This window comes from Lontra canadensis, unplaced genomic scaffold (assembly GCF_010015895.1).
Source record: "Lontra canadensis isolate GAN:19392208 unplaced genomic scaffold, GSC_riverotter_1.0 scaffold7, whole genome shotgun sequence".
Classification (NCBI taxonomy): domain Eukaryota; kingdom Metazoa; phylum Chordata; class Mammalia; order Carnivora; family Mustelidae; genus Lontra; species Lontra canadensis.
In genome coordinates this window covers 36,918,494-36,939,240 of record NW_022631001.1, presented here as the reverse complement: position 1 = coordinate 36,939,240, position 20,747 = coordinate 36,918,494, and the positions used below count along the sequence as shown (strand labels likewise).

The 20,747-nt window shown below is 50.4% G+C and overlaps 1 protein-coding gene across 1 annotated transcript in view; it reads right to left on the bottom strand.

The window, feature by feature from the left end:
• The window catches only part of SPON1 (spondin 1), a 253,873-nt gene that overhangs the window by 23,149 nt on the left and 209,977 nt on the right, over positions 1–20,747 (bottom strand). Inside the window, exon 7 of the mRNA XM_032853529.1 lies at positions 3,889–3,953. Within this exon, the coding sequence (XP_032709420.1) occupies positions 3,889–3,953 (65 nt within the window). The remainder of the gene's footprint in view (positions 1–3,888; positions 3,954–20,747) is intronic.

Sequence of the window (20,747 nt, the reverse complement as noted above, 5' to 3'; positions counted from 1 at the left end):
CTCCCGCCGTCGCTCAGCCGGAAGGATTCTCAATAAGATCACTGCTTTACTTCATGTGGATCCACCCAACCAGCATTTTGCAGCCCCCGTCCTACTTGACCTCTCTGCTGCAATGGGCACAGCTTTCTTCCCTTGGCTCCCCGGATACTCAGCTTCCTTCCCCCATCAGTTTGCTACTGATTTTCTGTTTCCTTCCTTTGCAGGCAGGTCCTCCTCAGCGTTAAATGCTGTTGCTCCCTGGGACTTAGCCTAAAACCTTTGACTTATTCTCAGGCTCTCTCTCATCTGTGACCTTGGCGTTGTCTTCTACTCCTTGATGGCTCCCGATTTTATATGTCAGTGCAGAGTTCTCCCCAAGCTTCAGAGCTTTGTAGTTAACCGTCAGCACCTCCGATGGGATCACGTGAAGGCATCTCTAACATAGCACACCCAGAACTGAGCTCAGGGTCCTTCCCACTGAACTTCGTGTACTCTTCTAAACCTTGTAACAGGCCCTGCCAACTTACTGACCTAGATCTCTCTGCCTCTTTCACCCTCCTTAGACAACCTATCACTGCAGCCTGTGGGGCTCCACTCCTACGCATCTCTGAGATCTCTGTACCCCTCCCAACTCCCCTCCCCCGCACCATCCTTGTCAAGGTCCCTGAATTAGCAAATTCTCCTCACTGGTCTTGCTTCCTCTGTTCTTAACCTTTTCATATTGGAGCCAGAGTGTTGTTACTGTTCTGATTTTTTTCTTTTTTGAAATGCACATCGGATCGTGTTGCCATCCTGCTTAAAACCCTTCAATGATTTCCCATTACTCTTCATGTAAAAATAAAGATCCCTAATGTTGCATATGGCTTGGCACCCCACCAGATTCACCTGTGATCTACAGACCTAGTTACACCACAGCAATTTAGTACCTCAAGTATGCCGAGCCCTCCTCAGGGTCTTGACACATGATGATGTCTCTAGACTTTCTAGAATGTTCTCCTCTAGCTTTGCTTCTTTACCTAGTCAACTCCAATTGATTCCTTAACTCTTAGCTCAATTGCCGTGCCTTAAGGAAGCTTTCTCTGACCTTCAGGCTGGGTCAGGGTCCCCTTCACACACCCTCATGGCACTCTGTATCCTTACTTTGCACACACATCACGTTTGTCATCATCTGGTTAACGCCTCTCCCTCACCAGACTGCGAATGTGGGAGAAACTCTGCTGTATTCCTAAGCACTTTTGAAGTACTTCCCTTTAGAGGCCCACCACAAATGTTTGTTGAGGCCGTAAAATGTTTTGGTCAGCCCCGACGAAGGATACGAGGTAAGTGAAAGTCAAGAGTCTGTTTTGTTTTGGGGCAGGAGTCAGACTATTTGGTTGTGGTCACCATGTTCATCTCATTCTGACCCGAAGTGTGACTGACACATATATTGTACATCTCGACTGACTGAAAAATGGACACTGAGTGAGCTGTCACTTAATTGGAGGGACTCTGTTAGAAGTGAAGGTCACAGGTGGCGGAGGCAGCTGGAGATGGCTGGAATGCTAGCTCCTCTGCTGGTGGAGATGCACACTGAGGCTGCACCTGCCACGGAGCCTCGGAGCCTCGGGCTTGTCTGTGAAGTGAGGCTCAAAATCCCTACCTCGTGGGGTACGTATGAGGATGAAGTGGGACAAGGGACATAAGTACCCAGTAGGGTTGCTGGCACATAGTAGGTGCTCAAGACAAAAAGGTCAGTTCTCGCCTTTCTTCTTTTTCTCTCTTCCCTCTTTCCTCTCTCCTGCTGGAAGCACCTTGTTTTGTCATTGATGCCTTCCTAAACCCAGGCTCCTTAAGGGAAAACTGGACTCAGGGTCCCTTAGTGGTGTCAACATCGCCATCCACAAACGCTGGCCCAGATGGCCCCAACCCCTTCCTGGCTTCGAGCCCCTGCCTGCTTTGAGGGCTAGAGGGGAGGACTGCCGCACATAGAGCTTATGGGGGCTGGGAGCAGCTGAGGAGAGCCTGAGCAAACAATTCATGGTTGGACTTTTCTTTCTGATTGATGATAGTTACGTGAAGGAGGCTCAGGGGCTCTGTGAATTCACAGCAGTGTTTTCTGGTGGGACAGGCCAGGGACAAACAGATGCCCACCTACCATGGGAGAGCTGGGGCAGCAGGGCCTTCCTCTGTGGCTTCTCCTTTCAGGAAAAGGCACTTCCAGGGCTTGGCAGGTTTTCAGCCACTCTGGGCCCAGTTTCCTCCAAGGAGATCGCAGCGAGCTAGACCAGGCCTCCACGCAGCCAGCCCTGGGTCAGCTGTCCAAGTGTGGGCCTCAGAGCTGCCCAGATCTGGGCCTCTCCAGGGCGAGAAGCATCCTTCCAGACTCTGCCCTGTGACACCTCCTGAACAAGGCCTTCGTGACCTCTCCCCAAGCCTCGGCTGGCTTGCGCCCCATCTCTGGTCTCCTGGAGCCACTGATAGCTTCATCATAACATTTATCCTCTTGGCTACCATGATGAGGTCATAGTCTATCCGTCTGTATATGTGGTCCCACCTGAACGTGTGCAAAGGGCAGCTCTGGAATGGGAGCCCTCTGCTTTTTGTCCATCTCCCCCCACCCCATGCCCCCGCTGGGCATGCCACAGGGCGAGACTGGTATAGGGCTGGCACATTGTGGGGAACGAACCTCTGATTGGCCGAATGGTTAAAGAGGTGGCCACCGGGCACCTGGCACCGCACGATTCCTGCTCCTGGCGGGTCCCGCCCTTCCTGCTACCTCACCCCGTGCTTCCCTTCCTATCATTCCGAGTTTGCCGCTGAGCAGAATCTCAGCATTGCCCGTGTTGTCGCTGTCTCAGTCAATACCACCATTAGTGGATACAGACTACTCCAGAGACTGGCTGGCCGAGCCAGGCTTCGCAAACCATTTTACGGGGCTGGCGAGAACTCTGCTCCCAGTCTGGCATCCTCAGGGGATGGGCAAAACCAGAGCCCGCTCAAGGAACTGGATGGGACTCAGCGAGCCCGAGCGAGGCGTGGAGTAGGGAGGAACAAGACCTGAGCCCTGAGGAAAAGGAGGCAAGGGCTAGGGTGTATTTGGCCCCTGGTGGCCTCACAAAGGGATCCTGGGGACTAAGAGAGGTCATGGTGGGATTCTTTGGAGAGCAGGACACAATCAGATTTGGATTCTTAGAAGATCACTCCAGTGACAGCGTAATGGAAGAGGGAAGAGTTGAAGCGGTCCAGGTGAGAAAACATGGCGGTCGGAACTCAGAGTGGGAGAAGGGGAGACTGATGTGTGTGATACGAAGAAGGCAGGATCCACGGGACTTCGTGATGGGATCCATTTTGGATATGATGAGTTTGAGGCCCATGTACGCCCTCTGGAGAGCGGTGTCCAAGAAACCGGTGGACGGTTGATCTGTCTACTTACCTATGTACATGTCTGCCTAGTTACCTACAAAGCTACTTTGGGGAGTAGTCCTTGGGAGGCCCATGAGCACACCCTTGGTCACTAAAATGCAAGGGAGGATAAAATCTTCAAGAGACAGAGTAGACAGAACAGAGATGGGGACTGAGAAGGGAACCTGGGGCAAATCTGGCTTTCTGTAAGGGGGCCCTGGCCTCAGGTGAGTACCCCCTGTACAAAGGCAGTTTCGGCCTGAGCCAAGAGCATGAGCGGACACAGAATGGTTAATCGTTGTGTCTGGTTCTGCGGTGGTAGAGCCGTGGGAGGAAACAGAGACCAAGCCTGTTTTCCTGAGGGGACAGGGGCAGGTGTGGGAGCCCACACGCGGGCAGTGAGCTGCACATGCTCGTGTGCCTGAGAGGTGCTGCTGACCTCATGGGCAGGCGGCGGCCAGGGGCTGGCAGCTCTGAGTGCGAGGCTAGGCCAGGGCTGGCTGTGGCCGGGGTCTGCTTGCTACTTACACGTTGAGAGGCTGCCAGGCTGGCCACTGCGCTTTGGCTTTGATGACAGTGAGGACCTCATCACTCTGCAAAAAAAGGACCAGAGATACTCAGTGAGGAGAGCCGGGCACCTGGGCCAAGAGAGGTTTGACTTGGTGACACTGTCCACCCCCTTACCTGCTGCCAAGCCTCCCCCTTCCCCGGAAGCCACGCCCCCCCCAGGAAAGCCCTGCAGCCTTGGCCATCCCAGGGGGTGGGGGTGGTGCACACGCATGGGCCCCCTGAGCCTCACTTTGTTTTCCAGCTCTGTCCGCCCCTCCCCCATGGTAGCCAGAGCTCTGACCTGGACTTGGCTCTGATGGCCAGATTTCTACAGTGCCCAGCCTGGAGCGCAGGTCCCGTGCTCTGCGGTCAGGCACTGGCTACACGAGGAGCTGCAGTGTAGCCAGCACCCGCTCCAGAGGCCTGTCCTTCCTGGGGCCTCTCCTGCTGCTGAGACCTGTACGCGTGACCAGACTCCCTTGGACAAGGAGGTCAGAACAGAGTCTGGGGCCAACCCCCTCTCCCCCCTCATGCCCCTTATATTATTCTGCTCTATTTTGTTCTGGACAGCGTGTGGCATGGGCACTTAAAATGATTTTTTTTTTTTTTTGAGGAAGAATTTGATAATTAGCATTTTGAAGGAAAGCATTAAGGCATCAGTGAGGGGCAAAAATCAGAACTTTGTTGATCTTGCTTAACTTTATAGTTTGGGTTTTTATTTTCAATTACACATCGGGGCACAGGAATAGCATAAACCTTTTCAAGGCTGAAGACTTCCACAGGCCCAGATGTGGCTTTGGCTAGGGACCTTCCCTGGAGGGGCCCAGCAGTGCTCAGACACCACCGTCCACTATGTCCGGAAAAACCTGAAATGTCACCAGCTGAGGAAGCAAGAAATTTGTTGCCGACCGAACAGGTCCCTGAGTTCCAGGCTGTGGGCGGGGGGCAGAGGCTTGCTTGGCTGGCTCAGAGCTCTGCCCTCGTCCTTAGAGCCATGCCTGGCATAAATGCCTCGAACATACTTAGGGTGAGCTGGTGAACTTCTCATTGGTGGGGACCACGCCCAGAAAATCCCACAGCCCCGAGGAAACTGGAAGGAGGTCGGAGGTGTCCCCAGGCTCAGGCGCAAAGATTATGAAAAGCCTTCTGGGCCCGGAGCCCCTCACCTGCAGCCCATGGTGGGGTGGGCCTTTAAGAGGATGGGAGCTCAGCCAGATCCAGCTTGGCTCGGGCACCCACAGAGGGTTTTGGGGACAAGCTGGCAGAGGCAACAGCCTCTTCTTGAGCTCAGGCTTCCCTGACAGTTCCCTCTTTTGGTCAGGGGAAGAATCTTTGCATGCAAAGACACCCCCACAATCACGTGGCTGCAAGGAGAGCATTTCTCGGTCCCAACTGAGTGGTTTACATGGCTCATGGGAGACTGGTTCATTGGTTGGGAACACATCCCTCACTCATTTCTTTTGTTTGTTTTTTAAAAGATTTTATTTATTTATTTGACAGAGAGAGCGTGATTACAAGTAGGGAGAGAGACAGGCAGAGGGGGAGAGGTGAAGCAGGCTCCCTGCTGAGCAGAGAGCCTGATGCGGGGCTCGATCCCAGGACCCTGAGATCATGACCTGAGACGAAGGCAGAGGCTTAACCCACTGAGCCACCCAGGCGCCCCTCCCTCACTCATTTCTAATAAATATCTGGGGAAGGGCTGAGAGAGGCTGTCCGGCATGACGTCACGTGTGAGACACAAGGCAGGCGAGGGGTCTCCCATGACCCGTTTCCCTGTATCATCTCATCTGTCCCGTGGCCCACGCTGAGCCCTGCCTCTGACCCCAGAAGCCTGCTCCTCCTCCAGTGTGCCTCCATTTCCCCATCTCCCGCCCCTCCCAGAGTTCAGGCTCCAAGTCCAAGCCCAAGCTCACGGTCTGCAAAGTCCTGTGAGCCCTTCCACAGCCTCCACACTTTCTTCCTTCTCCCCCAGTACACCCTCCACAGGGCTGCAAATCCCACCGTCTCCATTCCCTGCCTCGGCCCTTCAGCGGCTGCCCACCACTTCTATGATACCATCTTGATTCCCGAGTTCTCGGACACGGCCTTCATCCTCCAGCTCTGGTGTACTTTGTTTTCCTTTGATTTTACAGATACGGAATATTGCATAAGCAGAAGTGTACACGCTTACTGTAGACAAATTTAGCATCACAGAAGCACACAGTGTGAACGTGGACCATATTCCACCCTAACAGCTCCCTGCCTTCTGCCTCCTTCTCCAGAATGTTGCAGTTTGGTGTGTATCATTCCAGACCTTTTACTATGTGTGTGCAACTGTCTGTGTGTGTGTGTGTGTGTGCACGCGCATGCGCGTGCGCACATCAGAACTCTCCCCACAAAAATGCATCATACTGAATATCTTATTCTGCACCATGATTTAAAATTTTTTCCTTAATATATCCTGGGAAACTTCCCATGGCAGTAGATACTGCATCACAGCAATCTTTTTGCTGCTTTTCGGTGTTTCAGATCTTCAAATTATGGTAAACCAAGTCAAGAGGTAGTAAAGAGGAATCCAAGCTGGGAGATCCAAGTCATGAGATATTGTCTGATGACCATCCCTCCCTTTGCCCTTGAAGAAATACTTTATTAAGAAGTAAAATCAATGTGGGTGGAGGTCAAATGGCCACCGAGTCAGCTAGCCCTGCAGGTTTCCCTTGCATTGCATTGAAATCTTGGTTTTCAAGCCCCAACTAAGGACATATTGATTCTACTTTTACAGTTTATAATGCAACAAAAGTTGGTCGGGCGCTCTGTTAGTGTTTATTTACGGCGATGAAATTCTACCTATAATTTTGAGAGCGATGGAGGCTCCAAGGGTGGTGCAGGCACGTGGGTGGGCCTTAGGAAAGCTTTTCGCTGTGAATTGTTTCATCTAGCGGTGGCATGCAAACTGCACGGGCGACAGCTTTGTTGTCACGTGTCTGGGATCATCTGCGTTACTCACTCAACTAAGAAAGCAGGAGCATTATGGAAAATGGACTTAAACTAAAAATTTGTGAATTATCCGAGTTCTCTGGCAGAACCCAAGTTCTGCAGGGTTGGAGGGTGCCTGGCTTGCCTGTTCATGGCCGTATCCAGTGCGACGGATACTCAGTAAATTGTTGAAAAAGCGAAGTGTTCGATGTATAGTGGAATTCCATAGCGCGGACGTTCTGTAATTTACTTCGCCAGCCTTATTGGTGGATGTTTGTCTCCACACACCATACTATGGTGAACACTCGCATATATATTTATTTACAAACCCAAGGCTTCCCGTGTTACGGACTGCCAGAGACCGTTAAAAGATGAAGCAAATGTATCATTTTGTTAGCACCTACCAAATCGTGCTCCAAAAATCTGTACCAATTTACACCCCCCGCAAGAATGTGTAGGTGCCCATGTTGCCACAACTTTGGGCACCCTGAGTACTATCAAACATTTTAGTATTTACTGAGCCAGCCCATGGGAAAGGAGTGCGTTTGAGAGCATAAACCCTAGAATCACGCCTGAGTTCAAATACAGACTGCGCTGTTAGCTAGCTCTGTGTCCTCTGGTGAGTCCCTTGACTTCTCTTAGCTTTCTCACCTGTGAAATGGGATTTAAAAAGAGTCTCAGTCCTGGGGCACCCAGGCGACGCGGTCGGTGAAACATCCGGCTCTTGGTTTTGGCTCAGGTTTCCATCTCAGGGTGGTGAGATGGAGCCCCAAGTCGGGCTCTGCGTTCAGTGGGGGCTCTGCTGAGATTCCGGCTTTCCCTCTCCCTCTGCCCCTGCCCCCTCCCCAAAATAAATACATCTTAAAAACAAAAATAAAAAGAATCTCTACTACATGAGGTTGTTGTGGGACTAAATGACATAATTCACAGCATGTGCTAATACAGTGCCCGAATAAGCATATATTAGCTACTCTTCTTACTCTCATTTACATTCTCCAGCTGGTGGGAGAATCCGTTTGCGATGCTTGAGTACAGATTGTGAAACACACAGTTGCATCTCCAAACCCACCAAGCCTCGGGAGAACACTCCCTCACTTAAAGCCAAGCTCTTGAGTCTCAGAGAGCATATGATAGAGTTCATGTAGCCGGGTGAGCCTTGGATGGGGCCGCTGGGGGCGCTGGGCATTTTCCATTCTGAAGAATGAAGGACTTAAAGTCAGAGTAAGCGATCCACCCTTTCGACTTAAATGAAAAGCCGTTTTAACAAGCCTCTGAGGCACAGAAAGGATCTTTCAAGAATCCTTAGAGCCCTTCTACATCTCCCCTAGGACTCTTTTCAAACCAAGCATTTCAGGGTATTCACAGTTCATGCCTCTTCTGGACGACATTAGCACTTTTCCAGAGATACGCCAATTAAAATTAAAAGCCCCAAAGAAACCACAGGTCACTCGTGTCCATCTTCACGGGGATGAGTTCTTTGGTCCTGCTTTTGGTAAAAATACTGTGAAGATGTTATAGCCGAACTCAGACTTCAGAGCCCCTGACTCCAACTGGGAATCACACAGCTCCCAAGGGGTCACAGGCTGAGGTCAGATCTGGAGGAAGGAGGGTCACATTGCAGGGCGAAAGCACGCCGGGGACAGGTTGGTGGTGGAAATCATATTGGTATTAGGAAGACAGCAAGTCTGAGCAGAGCTGAGAGTAAGAATGAAGGACTGGGTAGGAGCTGGTGTCAGAACCAATCCCACCCAACATTGACCCTCCCATGGAGGGTCGATGCTGGAGGGCTCTGGGCATCTCAGTCATGCCCACAGTGAAGGGCCAGGGTCTGTCACCTCCTCCCCGCCTTGTTCCTCACCTCCTCTCTGCCCTGTGTGCCTACGCCTGCCTGAACCTTCACCTCCCCGTCCTGAGCCACAACCTCTTTCCTCCTCCTAATGCCCCTTTTTGCTGCCGGTGGCACGGAGCAGGTCCTGCCCTAGCCCTAGCCCTGCCTCCTCCCCACAGGAAGAGAAACCAGGTGCAGTCCGTAATCATAGAGGGAAACTGATCAAAGCAAGTAGAAGAAACAACAGTAACGACAGTAACGACACCAATCTATTGTTTGGATGTGCTGGGCATCTTGCTGATTACCTTCATAAAGCATTTTATTGAATCCTTACAACGCATTTGCAAAGTAGGCAGGGTGACACTTTTAATCCTCAGAAACACATCTGTTTGGCCAAAGTACAGAGCTAGAGTTCAACCTCGGTCTGACTCTGGAGACCACACTGGTCACGCTGTGAAGCCAGGCAGAGGGGAGCTGGGAGGCTGAGCTGAGGTGCAGAAAGGCCAGACTCTCACGGAAGGTTGGGGCACCTCCTATCCACTCGCGCCTCTGCTGGCCCCGGGGCATGTCCTAGCTCATTCTGAGATCTGAACGTTACAGCCACACTCGGACGGTGTTCACGACACCGGCAGTGTTAATGCTGCCCTGAGAACTGGTTCCGATGCAGAGCAGGGGAGGGCCCGGGTTCCTGGGCTGGAGAGGAGCTGCTCCTGAAGGGGGGATATCCAACGGTATGAAATGCACACGCAGTGACCCGTGTGCTCGCACAGACAGCCCCACTCCCCAAATCGTGCCTTTCCTTGCATTCATCAGCTTGTTTCTTAGGGAAACCTTTGGGAACAGCTACCATCTCATTTTGTAGACCACGAAACGGAGGTTCAGAGAAGTCACGTGACTTGATGAAGCCCACCCAGGAACCACGGTTCCAATACAGATGCGTCTGACTCCAAAATTCCTGCTTTTTTCACTTTGCCTGCTCTTCCTCTCCATCTTGTGCTTGTCTCTCTTCCATTTTGTTCATTTTTCAGCAAGAGCATCGCTGCCCCTGGCGGACAGTTTCCCCCAAAGAACTGGTGCTTTGAGCATAGGGTCACCCAGATCCCTCTGTGAGGGCAGCGCCTGGGATCTTAGGTAAAGGGTCTCTGGCGAATGGTGCTCAGCTCCACTGTTCGCTTCTATCCTTTCCCAGGATTCCCACTTACCACCCATAAAAAACATCAACCCTGATGGCTTCCATGTCTGAAGGGAACTTTTCGTCCCTTGGTGGGTGTCTTGGTGATGAGCAGCAGGAAATGAGCCATTTTATGAGGTGATAATGGAGCTATAAGCATCTTTAAAATCAATGGTGCCCAACGTCATAGTTTCCCATCGTTTCAACAGGCTCTGGGTTTATTGGGTCATAAATAAAAACAGATAGCTCCTACTGGTGGTGCTCTCTGGCTTGCCTGTGGTCTCCTGAGGTCCGCACTGCAGAACTCCGAGGTAGGCAGGCAAATGGTCCCATTTTTCAGATGAAGTGACTGAGATGTCTCCTTCCTCTCATACCACTCTGGTCAAGGTCACTGATGACCTCACCGCTGCCCGGGGTCAGAGCCCAGCTCTTAGCTTCCGTGACCTCCTCAGCAGCGTTGGACACAGCTGGTCCCTCCCCCTGCTTTGAAGCCCTTTGTACCTGGCTCTGGCACCTCTGTCTCTTCTCACCTCACCGCCCGTTCCTTCTCAGTCTGCTCTGCTGACCCCTCTCCAACCACCAGGGTTCAAGCCCTTGACCCTCTTCCATGTTGCCTTACCATTTCAGCTTGTCTTATGCCTCCAAACACCATTACATCTACACTGATGATGACTGAAGTTTAATCGTCTACCGTGTATATCACCTGTTAAACATCTTCATTCGGATGTCAAATCCGTGTGTCAAATTGGTGTCTCAACACTTCTGAAACCAAATTGTGACCTTCCTCTCCCCAGCCTGGCCGGCCGAGTTCTCCCTAGCCCATTCAGCGGCAATGCCACCCCTTATTACCTCACTAACTTTATCCCTTAGGACTCTGTCCCTCACTCTGTTTGGTTTGGTCATTCGGGACATCTCATGTGTCCTCGGACACTCCGGCCACACTTGGCACTTGCTGTTCCCTGTGCCGGGAACACCTTCCTCCAGGTTTCATAGCATCGTTTCCTTGCGTCCTCCGGGTGTTTGCTCAAATGCCACCTTCTCCTGAGGTCTCCCCTGACACCACTATTAAAACTAGAAATCCTGGGGGGTGCCTGGGTGACTCAGTTGGTTAAGAGACCCACGCTTGGTTTCGGCTCAGGTCGTGATCTCAGGGTCATGAGATCGAGCCCCATGTCAGTCTCTGCACTGGGCATGGAGTCTCCTTGGGGTTCTCCCTCTCCCTCTGCCCCTCTCCCCCTTCTCTCACTTGTGTGAGTTTGGTCTCTCTCTTTCTCTCTCTCTCTCTTTCAAAAAAGGAATTAAAAAAAAAAATAGCAGTCCCCTGCTGGTTCCTCATCCCTGCATATCCCCATCATTTTATCTGATTGCATTTGTTTCATCACATTGGTCACTGTCCAATATATTGTGGACTTTGTTTATTTACCTTTTTAAAAAAATATTTATTTTTTTTTTTGAGAGAGAGAGAGAGAGAAGAGGAAGGGAGGGAGCTGGGGGAGGGGCAGAGGAAGAGAATCCTATAAGCAGAATCCCGAGGAGCATGGAGCCCGATATGGGGTGAAACCAAGAGTCAGAGGCTTAACTGACTGAGCCACCTGGGCACCCCCCTCCCTTTTTTTGAGAGAGAGCACGAGAAGGGAGCAGGGGGTGGGGCAGAGAGAGAGGGAGAGAGAGTCTCAAGCAGGCACCACACTCAGTGAGGAGCTGGACGTGGGGCTTGATCTCACAACCCTGAGACCATGACCTGAGTGGAAACGAAGATCGGTCGCTTACCCGACTGAGCCCCCCAGGCATCCCTGCTTATTTACTTTTTATGGTCTATCTCTCCCTGCTAGAATAGGGGCGTCCCCGCAGGCAAGAGCTTTCCTCTGTTTTGCTCCCTGCTGTACCATCAGTACTTAGGACCGTGCTTGGAACGTGCTCAAACAGTGTTTGTTGAATGGATGAGAGGCTTTGAACAGGAAGGGCCGGTGTTCTCCGAGACTCGGTCCACCAGCACTCTTGTCGGCCCAGCCTTGGGAAGGAGGCTCAAAGATCTCAGCACGGGGCTGGCGGGCACGGGCACGGGCAGGGTGGGGGAGTGCCAGCCAGACGGCTCTGCTGGAACTGCCTGAACTTGAGGGAGAGAGAAGGGCCAGGACAGGGGGCCGCGTTAGGAACCGTGGTCAGAGCTCACAAACCCTAGTCGGCCGCCGGTGTTCACCCAGCTACCCGGGGTGGCCATGCCTAAGGGCCCATAGGGAGCCTCACCCCTGGGCAGCTGTTGCCATCACAAGCCACTGTCTGAGCCGCTATTTCAAAGCCAGAGAAGGTATGTGAAGCCCATTTACAGATCCCCAAGGAGATGATGTGGTTGCACAGAAGCATTTCAAATTCAATTTCTTTTGAGTTCTTTTCAAACATAGCCTGTAATTCCGATGGGAAAATTGCATAATGGCCGTAGATAACAATTTTCCCGTGAGATGGTTTTGTGAAAGCAGCTGGGCATTTCTGAAGCCGGAGGGGAAGGGCCCATCAGAGGCGCCCCCGGGTCTGCCCCACTGCCCCCCCCCCGCTCACCTGACTCCGGCAGGTAGAGCATGCTGGGGAAGGGCATCACCCTGTGACCTGAGAGAGAGCGCCTTCCTTCTGTGTGCTTCTAGTAGCCACAAGCATCGATTGATTCAGCTTGTCCTTTGGTGACGGAAGTGTCAATCCCGGGTTTAACCTCATTTTCCAGACTTTTCCATTTTGTCCTTTGTAATGCTCATGAAAGTCTGCCCCAGGGGGCAGAGGGAGCTGGGGAGGTGGCTGGGGCATGTCTGTCTCTCCAGCCCACCCGCCCCTCTCTCCACCTGCTCTTCCCATGCCCTCTATCCCACCTTCGACCTGGTCGGTTTCCAGCCACCTGAAAAAACTAAGTGCCAGGGCCAGAGCAGAGAAGCTGAAAAGGGGCCAGGCCAGGTGAGACTGACCTCACACGTGAGAGGGGACGTTCAGCAGAAGCTGTCTGCTTTCAACAGGCAGGGGCCCCAAGGAAGCCAGGTTAGGTCGGGCTGAAGGTGCCTGTGATGACCTGGAAGAGCAGCACCCCAGCCCTCCACAGCACAGCGCTGGACACCCCTCGCTCCTCTTCCTGCCTTACCCATCCCCTCCACTCTGCCTTCCTCTAAGGACAGCTCCAGTCCAGGTCTGGTCCCGGAAGCCAGTGGGAGAGCAGGGCTGGGAACTGTGTCCTCCCTGTGCCCCCACCATCGGCTTGGGTTGGAGGAGGTGTGCAGGGGACGATTAAGGGATGAATAACGGGTGAGTTAATTAAAAGATTAATTAGTGACAAGCTAGAGGAAGCCTCTGGCCCATGTGGCCCTCCCAGGGGTCCGAGGGCACTTCTTAGGAGTGCTGCCAGACTGGGATGTCGCCGAAGGGTCTGCAAACAGGAAGAGTGTGACTTGATGGATAGGCTCAGAGGGCTCTGCTGATAGCTGCGGGAGTGTAAATGCTAGTGGGGCACAGGGAGGGGCGGCAGGGGGCAGCAGGGGGCAGGCAGGGGCATCAGACCAGGAGAGAGCAATGGGAGCGGAGGAGACAGTAGAAGCAAGGCATTATTTTAAAGGGAGACAAAGAAGGCTTGCTGATGGATGGGGGTTGTAAAACAAAGAGGGGTCAAGGATGACTCCAAGGGGAGGTGTCTTGTCAGCAGTTGGATATATGAGGCTGGAGTTCAAGGGACAAGTCCAGGCTGGAGATAAAAATTTGAAAGGCATCAGCATATAGGTGGTAGTTAAAGGTACAGGACAGAGAACCTGGGAAGTAGGCAGAGAGAAGAGGGTGGGATGGAAAAGAGCCTAACTTGGGACCGCCAGTGAGGCAGGAGGACACTAGTTTCTGCCCCAGGGCCTCTGCAAAGCTCTTCTGTTGTCCCCACTGTCCCCTCTGTCCCCTCTGCCCCAGGGAGGCAGGTCCAGCTACCTGTTCACTGCTGCCACCCCTGCCTCGATGGTCACCGCTGAAATTGCAATTGAAGTGGGTTTAGGAAAGGCAAGTGGGCAAGGCCACACAGCCGGAGCGGGCCCAGACAGCTCTTTGCCGGAGTCTGCTGTGCGCGGTGGTGAGAAAACTGGTGGTAGCAGTAAGGACATGTGATTATTCTTTAAAAGATGAGTGACATTAAGACTTGTTTGTATGTGGAAGGGTATAATCTAATACAGAAAGAGAAAGGGCTGTTGTGGGAGAGACGGGGGTGTACCTGCACGAGTAGGGTCCTTGATAAGATGAGAAGCCAGATCCAGATCCAAGATAATGGGGTGGCCTTCCAGCCAGAGCAAGAGGAGGGAAGAGCCAGGCGCGGTGGCCTGGCTACTGATGGCTGAGGTTATGGGCATTGCTGGAGGTGGGGGGATAGGCAGCAGATCCTGGGAGAGCCCACACCGTCTGCCAGGCTCCACTGCGAGGTCTGAACACGAGTGATACCAGTCCCTGTCTCACGGAGCTTGCCTTCCCTGCACAGTGAGCAGTCACAGGGCGCCACACTTTGATGGACTCTCTGGGGACAGCAAAGCAAGGGAGGGTGTGTGAGGGAGGGCCAGGCTTGCAGAGGTGGGGATGTGAGGACGGTTTCACTGACAAAGCCACTCAAGTATTCTTCTTTTTTTCTTCAAGATTTTATTAATTTATTTGAGAGAGAGAGAGCATGAACAGGGGTGAGGCAGAGGGAGAGGGAGAAGCAGAGTCTGCTGAGCAGGGAGCCCGATGTGGGGCTGCATCCCAGGACCCCGGGATCATGACCTGAGGTGAAGGCAGACGCTTAACGACTGAGCCACCCAAGCGTCCTACCCCTACCATTTATTTGCACAATAGTAGCTAGATTATTATACAAATAGATGAGTACACAAACTGTACCCTGTTTTCTATAATTTAATATACTTCAGGGATGATCTCGTTTGTGATATAGCTCCTTTAATGATGACTCCGAAGACCACAGAGCAGGAGTGCCCGGGTGGTGCATTGATTTCAGCTCAGGTTGTGATCTCAGAGTCATGAGGTCGAGCCCTGCATTGGCCCTACGCTCAGCACAGAGTCTGTGTAAGTCTCTCCTCCCTCTCCTCCTGCCCACATGCTCTCTCTTTTTCTCTAAAATAAATAAATAAAATCTGGAAAGAAAAAAGACCATAGAACAAAGTGAAAAAAAGATATAAAAGCATATATGTGTTTTTACATCGGTCTGCAGACTTTGGGTTCATTTTCAAAAGAGCTGTATCACTAATGAGATAATATCTAAAATACCCTACACTGAATGAGAAAGCAAGGTAGTAGCTTCAGGTACTGTCCTGTGAGCCTGTTTTGCTGGGTCCTTAAACATAATAACATTTCACTTCATCAGCTCCCTTCATCCACTGATTTCCATAAAAAGCTTTCAAATTATTAAGTAATGGAGCTCCAAATGACCTGGACGGGTGGAGAAATAGGCGTGCCTTAAGGTGCTCAGAACGTTAGCATCAAATACTATTCCAGAAAGGCTGCTTTCTTCAATAATGCTATTTAAATGCAAAGGAACAGCTTCAATAAGCTGTAAAAGCTTAACCCTTCTCATTCCTGAGACCTGCCCCCCCCCATCATGTCCTCACAGAGGTTGGGGACAGACTGCGGAGGTAACAGGAGACGTTGTGCCCTGCGGGGACACTCAAGGGGTGTCCCTCCGGGAAGGTAAGAAGCTAGCCTCTGCCAGGCTTTCCCTGGTAATGGACGTTTCCCTGGCCATGAAAACCAGCTTCTAGTTCTGACTGTGGCACCGGGGACCAGGAATTAAAGAGCAGAGTGGTGGGACAAGTCAGACCCACGTTCCAATCTTGGCTCAGCCACTTACATGTTGTGTAAGTTTGGGAAAGTCGCTCATCTTCTCTGAGACGATTCCTCGTGCATAAAACATAGGTTGTTGAGCTCTTTCTATGAGTCAGACTGTGCTGGGCACAGAGCACAGGGCAGTGGACAAGACAACAAAGTCCCCGCTCTTGTGGGCATGTCCTCTAGTAGATTAATCATAATAGTACATAGTACATGAGGGTTGAGAGAGATGGCATAAGTAAAGGGCCTGGAGAATGGTAATATTACTTAGTTCCTAAATGCACATGTCTCCAAGCCCCTTCCTTACGAGTGATTGTCCACTTGTGGGCACATATCCCTATCCTCTCAAGCAACTCCTCCTTTGAAAGGCCTAATATTTTGAGTAGAAATGTATGTATTTAAGGTGTACAACACCATGGTTTGCTATAGAGATATAGGCCTGCCTTGGAAAAAGCATGGGTTCAGTTCCAGCCCACCCCAAAGAAGCCAGTATCACAATAAGGGGAGTCAAATGAGTTTGTGCCTTCCCAGTGCCTATAAAAGTTACGTTCACGCCACTCTGAAATCTGGTAAGGGTGCAAGAGAATTATGTCTAAAAAACAACGTGCGTCATTAAAAAATACTTTATCGCCAAAAAACGCTAGCCGGCATCTGGGCTCTTGGAGAGTCACAACCACTGATCAACACAACAAATGTAATTGCAGCGAAACGGTTTGAGGAGAATTCCTAAAAAGTTAGTGAGAAAAAAAATGACCCCAAAATTGGCAGAAATGACCAAGGTGAGACGCAGAGACACAAAGTGAGCAAATGTCATTGGAAAAGTGATGCCGAAGATTTGCTCACTGCAGGGTTGCTGCAAACCTTCCGTTGGGGGTGGGGGTGGGCAGGGAAGCAGTGTCTGGGAAGGACAGTAAAGTCAAGGGCAATAAAACGAGGCGTACGGCTCATAGAAGCAGGGTCGCTTAAGCTAATCAACCTATTTATTTCTTCACATAGTTGCCTTTTTGCTTTTTTGTGCTGAGAGTGCTAGGAATCTACTTTCTTAGCAATTCCAGGATACAATAAAATCATTTATTTCTTTTTATTTTTAAAAGATTTATTTGAGGGGCGCCTGGGTGGCTCAGTGGGTTAAGCCCCTGCCTTCGGCTCCGGTCATGATCCCAGGATCCTGGGATCGAGCCCCGCGTCGGGCTCTCTGCTCAGTGGGGAGCCTGCTTCCTCCTCTCTCTCTCTCTGCCTGCCTCTCTGCCTGCTTGTGATCTGTCTGTCAAATAAATAAAAATCTTTAAAAAAAAAAGATTTATTTGAGAGAGGGAGAGAGAGAGAGAGAGAGAGAGAGAACCAGTGTGGGGAGGAGCAGAGGCAGAGGAGAGAGAGAATCTCAAGCAGAATTCCTGCTGAGGGCAGTGCCTGATGTGGGGCTGGATCCCATGACTCTGAGATCATGACCTGAGCTAAAATCAAGAGTCAGATGCTTAATCCACTGAGCCACCCAGGCACCCCCAATACAGTATTTTAGACTGTAGTCACGGTGCTGTACATTAGATCTCTAGACTTATTCGCCCTATATAACTATAACTTTGTACCCTGTGCCCAACATCTCCCACTCCTCCACCTCTCCCCACTGATGATGCCTTCTTGTTACACCCAGATCCTCTCTCTCCATTACCTCTACCATGTTGCATTATTATTATTTGCATGAGTATTTGCTCACTTATGTGTCTTTCCCACCAGAAGGTATCCAGCAAATCTCCCATCACACAATAGGTGCGTAATCAAATATACTGAATGCCCAGTAAATGAAAGTTTTTATTCTCCCCAAATATTCTCTTTATTCGAGGGTCCTTTAATCTAGAGTGCCAGGCAATTCCAGCAGCCAGGATGTGTTTGTGTTTATATCCCACTGCTGCTCTGTACAACTTTCCTGGGGACTGTGATGCTCTCTGCCTAGAGCCCCCTTCCCCAGCCCCTGGGAAAACTGCAAACACGTGGCCCTCAGTTGTCAGGTCTTTTGCTGGATCACCATTGGCCGGATAAAACTGCCTCGTGTGATGTTGGCAGAGGCCCTCTTTGGGCATGCAATGCATCTCAGCCTCTCCTCTTGCCCATTCCTGCCTGACGCCCCTCCCCTGTCCCCTCGCCACCCAGGTGTGGTTCCCAGGAGCGGTCCCTAACTTCACGCATGCCAATCTGGACTCAGCGGGCTGCCCAGAGAGCCCAGCTGCTACAGTTAGTGGAAAAGGAGAGGCAGAGTTAGCACATCAATGGGTAGCACATCAATGACACTCTCTACAGGTAAAGACAGATAAAGCCCAAATGATGGGTGTGCCATAGATGGTCGGGGCAGGGGAGTTTGGCTGAGGGACCAGGCACAGTTAACTCTGAAGGACCCTGTCAGGGCAGCCAGCCTCCAATCTGGATCGTGAGACATTCGTTTCAACAAAACAGCATCGCCCACCACCTTCAAGCAATGTTCCTAATTAGCATTTTAAAAGGTTTGTGGTTTGTATTAGTATGATTATCCTTATTTTGCTTTTACGGTCATATGAGAGCTATAAGCGTAAAGAGTTAATATCCAGTTATCTTTGCACACATTTAAATGATATGATAATGAAAATAATTGCAACTCAACCCTAGGGGTTTGTGAGTTTACATATGCCCCTTAAAAAAGGTCCATATATTACTTGGGTTTGGGAATATTCTAATTTTGCAAAAGAACGGTATGAAGAGCTCTGGTCTTAGAGGCTCTGTGGTTTAACTCTGCAACCTTGGACACGTTACTTAATTCTTTGAGCCTCGATTTTCTCATTCTGTATGTAGAGTGGTCTGATGAGAAGAACTACCTTCCAGGCTTGCAGCAAGATCTAAATAAGCTAGAAAGGAATGCAGAATGCTTGCGCAGTTCCTGACACACAGTAGGTGCTCAGTAAACAGCAGCAGGGCAGAAGAGGCCCAAGAGGAGAGAAGTTACCTTTCTCCAGGCCCTTTCCAAACCCAGCCTGGAGAAGCCCTGCTGTCTGCAACCATCCTGGAAAGATAGCAGGAGGATGGAGTTTTAGGTAGGTTACTTCCGGTGGGGAGTCAGAGTTCCTTTTGCTTCAAAGTACAAATAAACAAGCAAGCAAATGTGACAGCCCCAAGGCACTCGAAAGCGAAAGGTTAAAAATAGAAAACTCAAAAGAGCTATGACCTAAATTCAATTTCAGAGAATTTTATACTTAAGGACCATTCAGTAAATATTCCCAAGGTAGGCTGAACAATGAAAATACCCTCCCCCAAGATATCCATGCTCTAATCCCTTGAACCTCTAAGTATTACCTTATAACCAGAAGGACTTCGAAGATGTGACTAAATTAAGGATCTTGAGATGGGGGGCTATCTTGGATTATTCATGGGGCCTGCAATAGAAGTGTTCTTGTAAGAAGGAGGCACAGGTTTGACGACAGAAGACGAGAAGGCGATGTGAGGATGGAGGCAGAGATTGGAGCAATGTGGCCGCAGGTCACCGAATGCCGGCAGCTGCTGACATTCTGGAAGAGGTAAAGAGCCTTCTGGAGCCTCCTGAAGGAATCAGCCTGGCTCCCACCGTGATGTCAGCCCTGTAAGGCTCATTCTGGAGTTCTGATCTGCCCAAGTATAAGAGATTAAATTTACCTTATCTTAAGATACTTAATCTGTGGTAATTTGTTGTAACAGCAAGAGGAGCTAATACGATCCCTATGGGCCCTCCTTGCCCTTTGAATCAGTAGGTCTATGAGGTAACCAAGACCAGTTGTTAGAAGGGAGGAGAGGAGGGAACAGCACCGAGTCTGAAGCGCTGGTCAGAGGCCTGATTCTCTGCCCTCTAGCTGTGTGGCCTCAGGCCAATCGATTCGCTTCTTGGAGCCTCCTTGTCTCCATCTCTACAATGAGGCTCGAGTTAACTTGTAAGCTTCTTGTGAGGATTACAAGCCAAGACCCTTGACGGACCACAAAACTATGTGAACTCTTTTCATTATTATTATTGTTACTTAAAAAAACAAAACAAAAAACTCAGGTTGCAGATTGTAGTCAAGATGCTACCTCTTAGAAGACAGCCTAATGGTACATAAAATGTCTATCTGAGGAGACTCCATGAACATGGGACCTAGGCATGGCCATTCAATGCTTTGGAGCACGGAGCTGAAAAATTCAGTTCTTAGATCTCTTCTGCAGTTCTCACTGGATTTCACTAAACTTCACCCAGGACCCACTTGTAATTCCTTATTTTTACAGTCCACACTGAGATCTTATTGTCACTTGGACTTCTCTTTGAGGAGATGTTTGTTATCTTTAAAAAGAGAATACCAACAAGCCCATCACCTCTACTTAATGGGCAGTTTTCCTGTTCTTGAAGCTTCCTGAAGTAAGAATCATGGAAAGAAAAAGGACAATAAAAAGGACTATTATTTTTCAAACTCAAGACTGTCCACAGGTCTCTGGTCTGTCTTCCCTGGCACGATCTTTCAAAGCAAAAGGAAGAAAATAAACACCTTCAGAGTTTGAAGTTGGATCCTCTCAACAGTTGCTTCCCCCATTTGTAATTCAATTGAACATTTCCCTACTCAGGTAGTAAGGAAAGAATTGCTGTTTTGATTGAAACTATGTGTAGTTTTGTTTCTTTAGAAAACATTTTTATAATGGATTTTTCTCTTATTACAAAAATATGTTCATTGTAGAACATTCAGAAAATTGAGGAAGGCAAAAAGAGTGTTATAGAGACAACCTGTAATCCCACCACCCGCGGCTCGCCGCTGTTACTGTTTCCATTTTAAACCGAAAAAGCATACTTTAGTGTGCCTGAGTGGGACATTTGTGGAAGCACCAAAGCAGTGAATCCCAACGGTATCAGGAGCCTGGATTCTCTCTTCCTCTACGTGGTCAGGCCCTGCTGTGAGGGAGCGGAGCTGCCCGGAAGTCTGGGAAATCACAGGCCACGGCTTCCATCGGTGGCTCTCTCAGAGGTCACCCCACTGCGCTGCCCTCGTCCCGCTGTCCTGTGAGTATCTGGGCCTCCTAATCCTTCCTGCCTCCAGGGCTCCTCTTCTG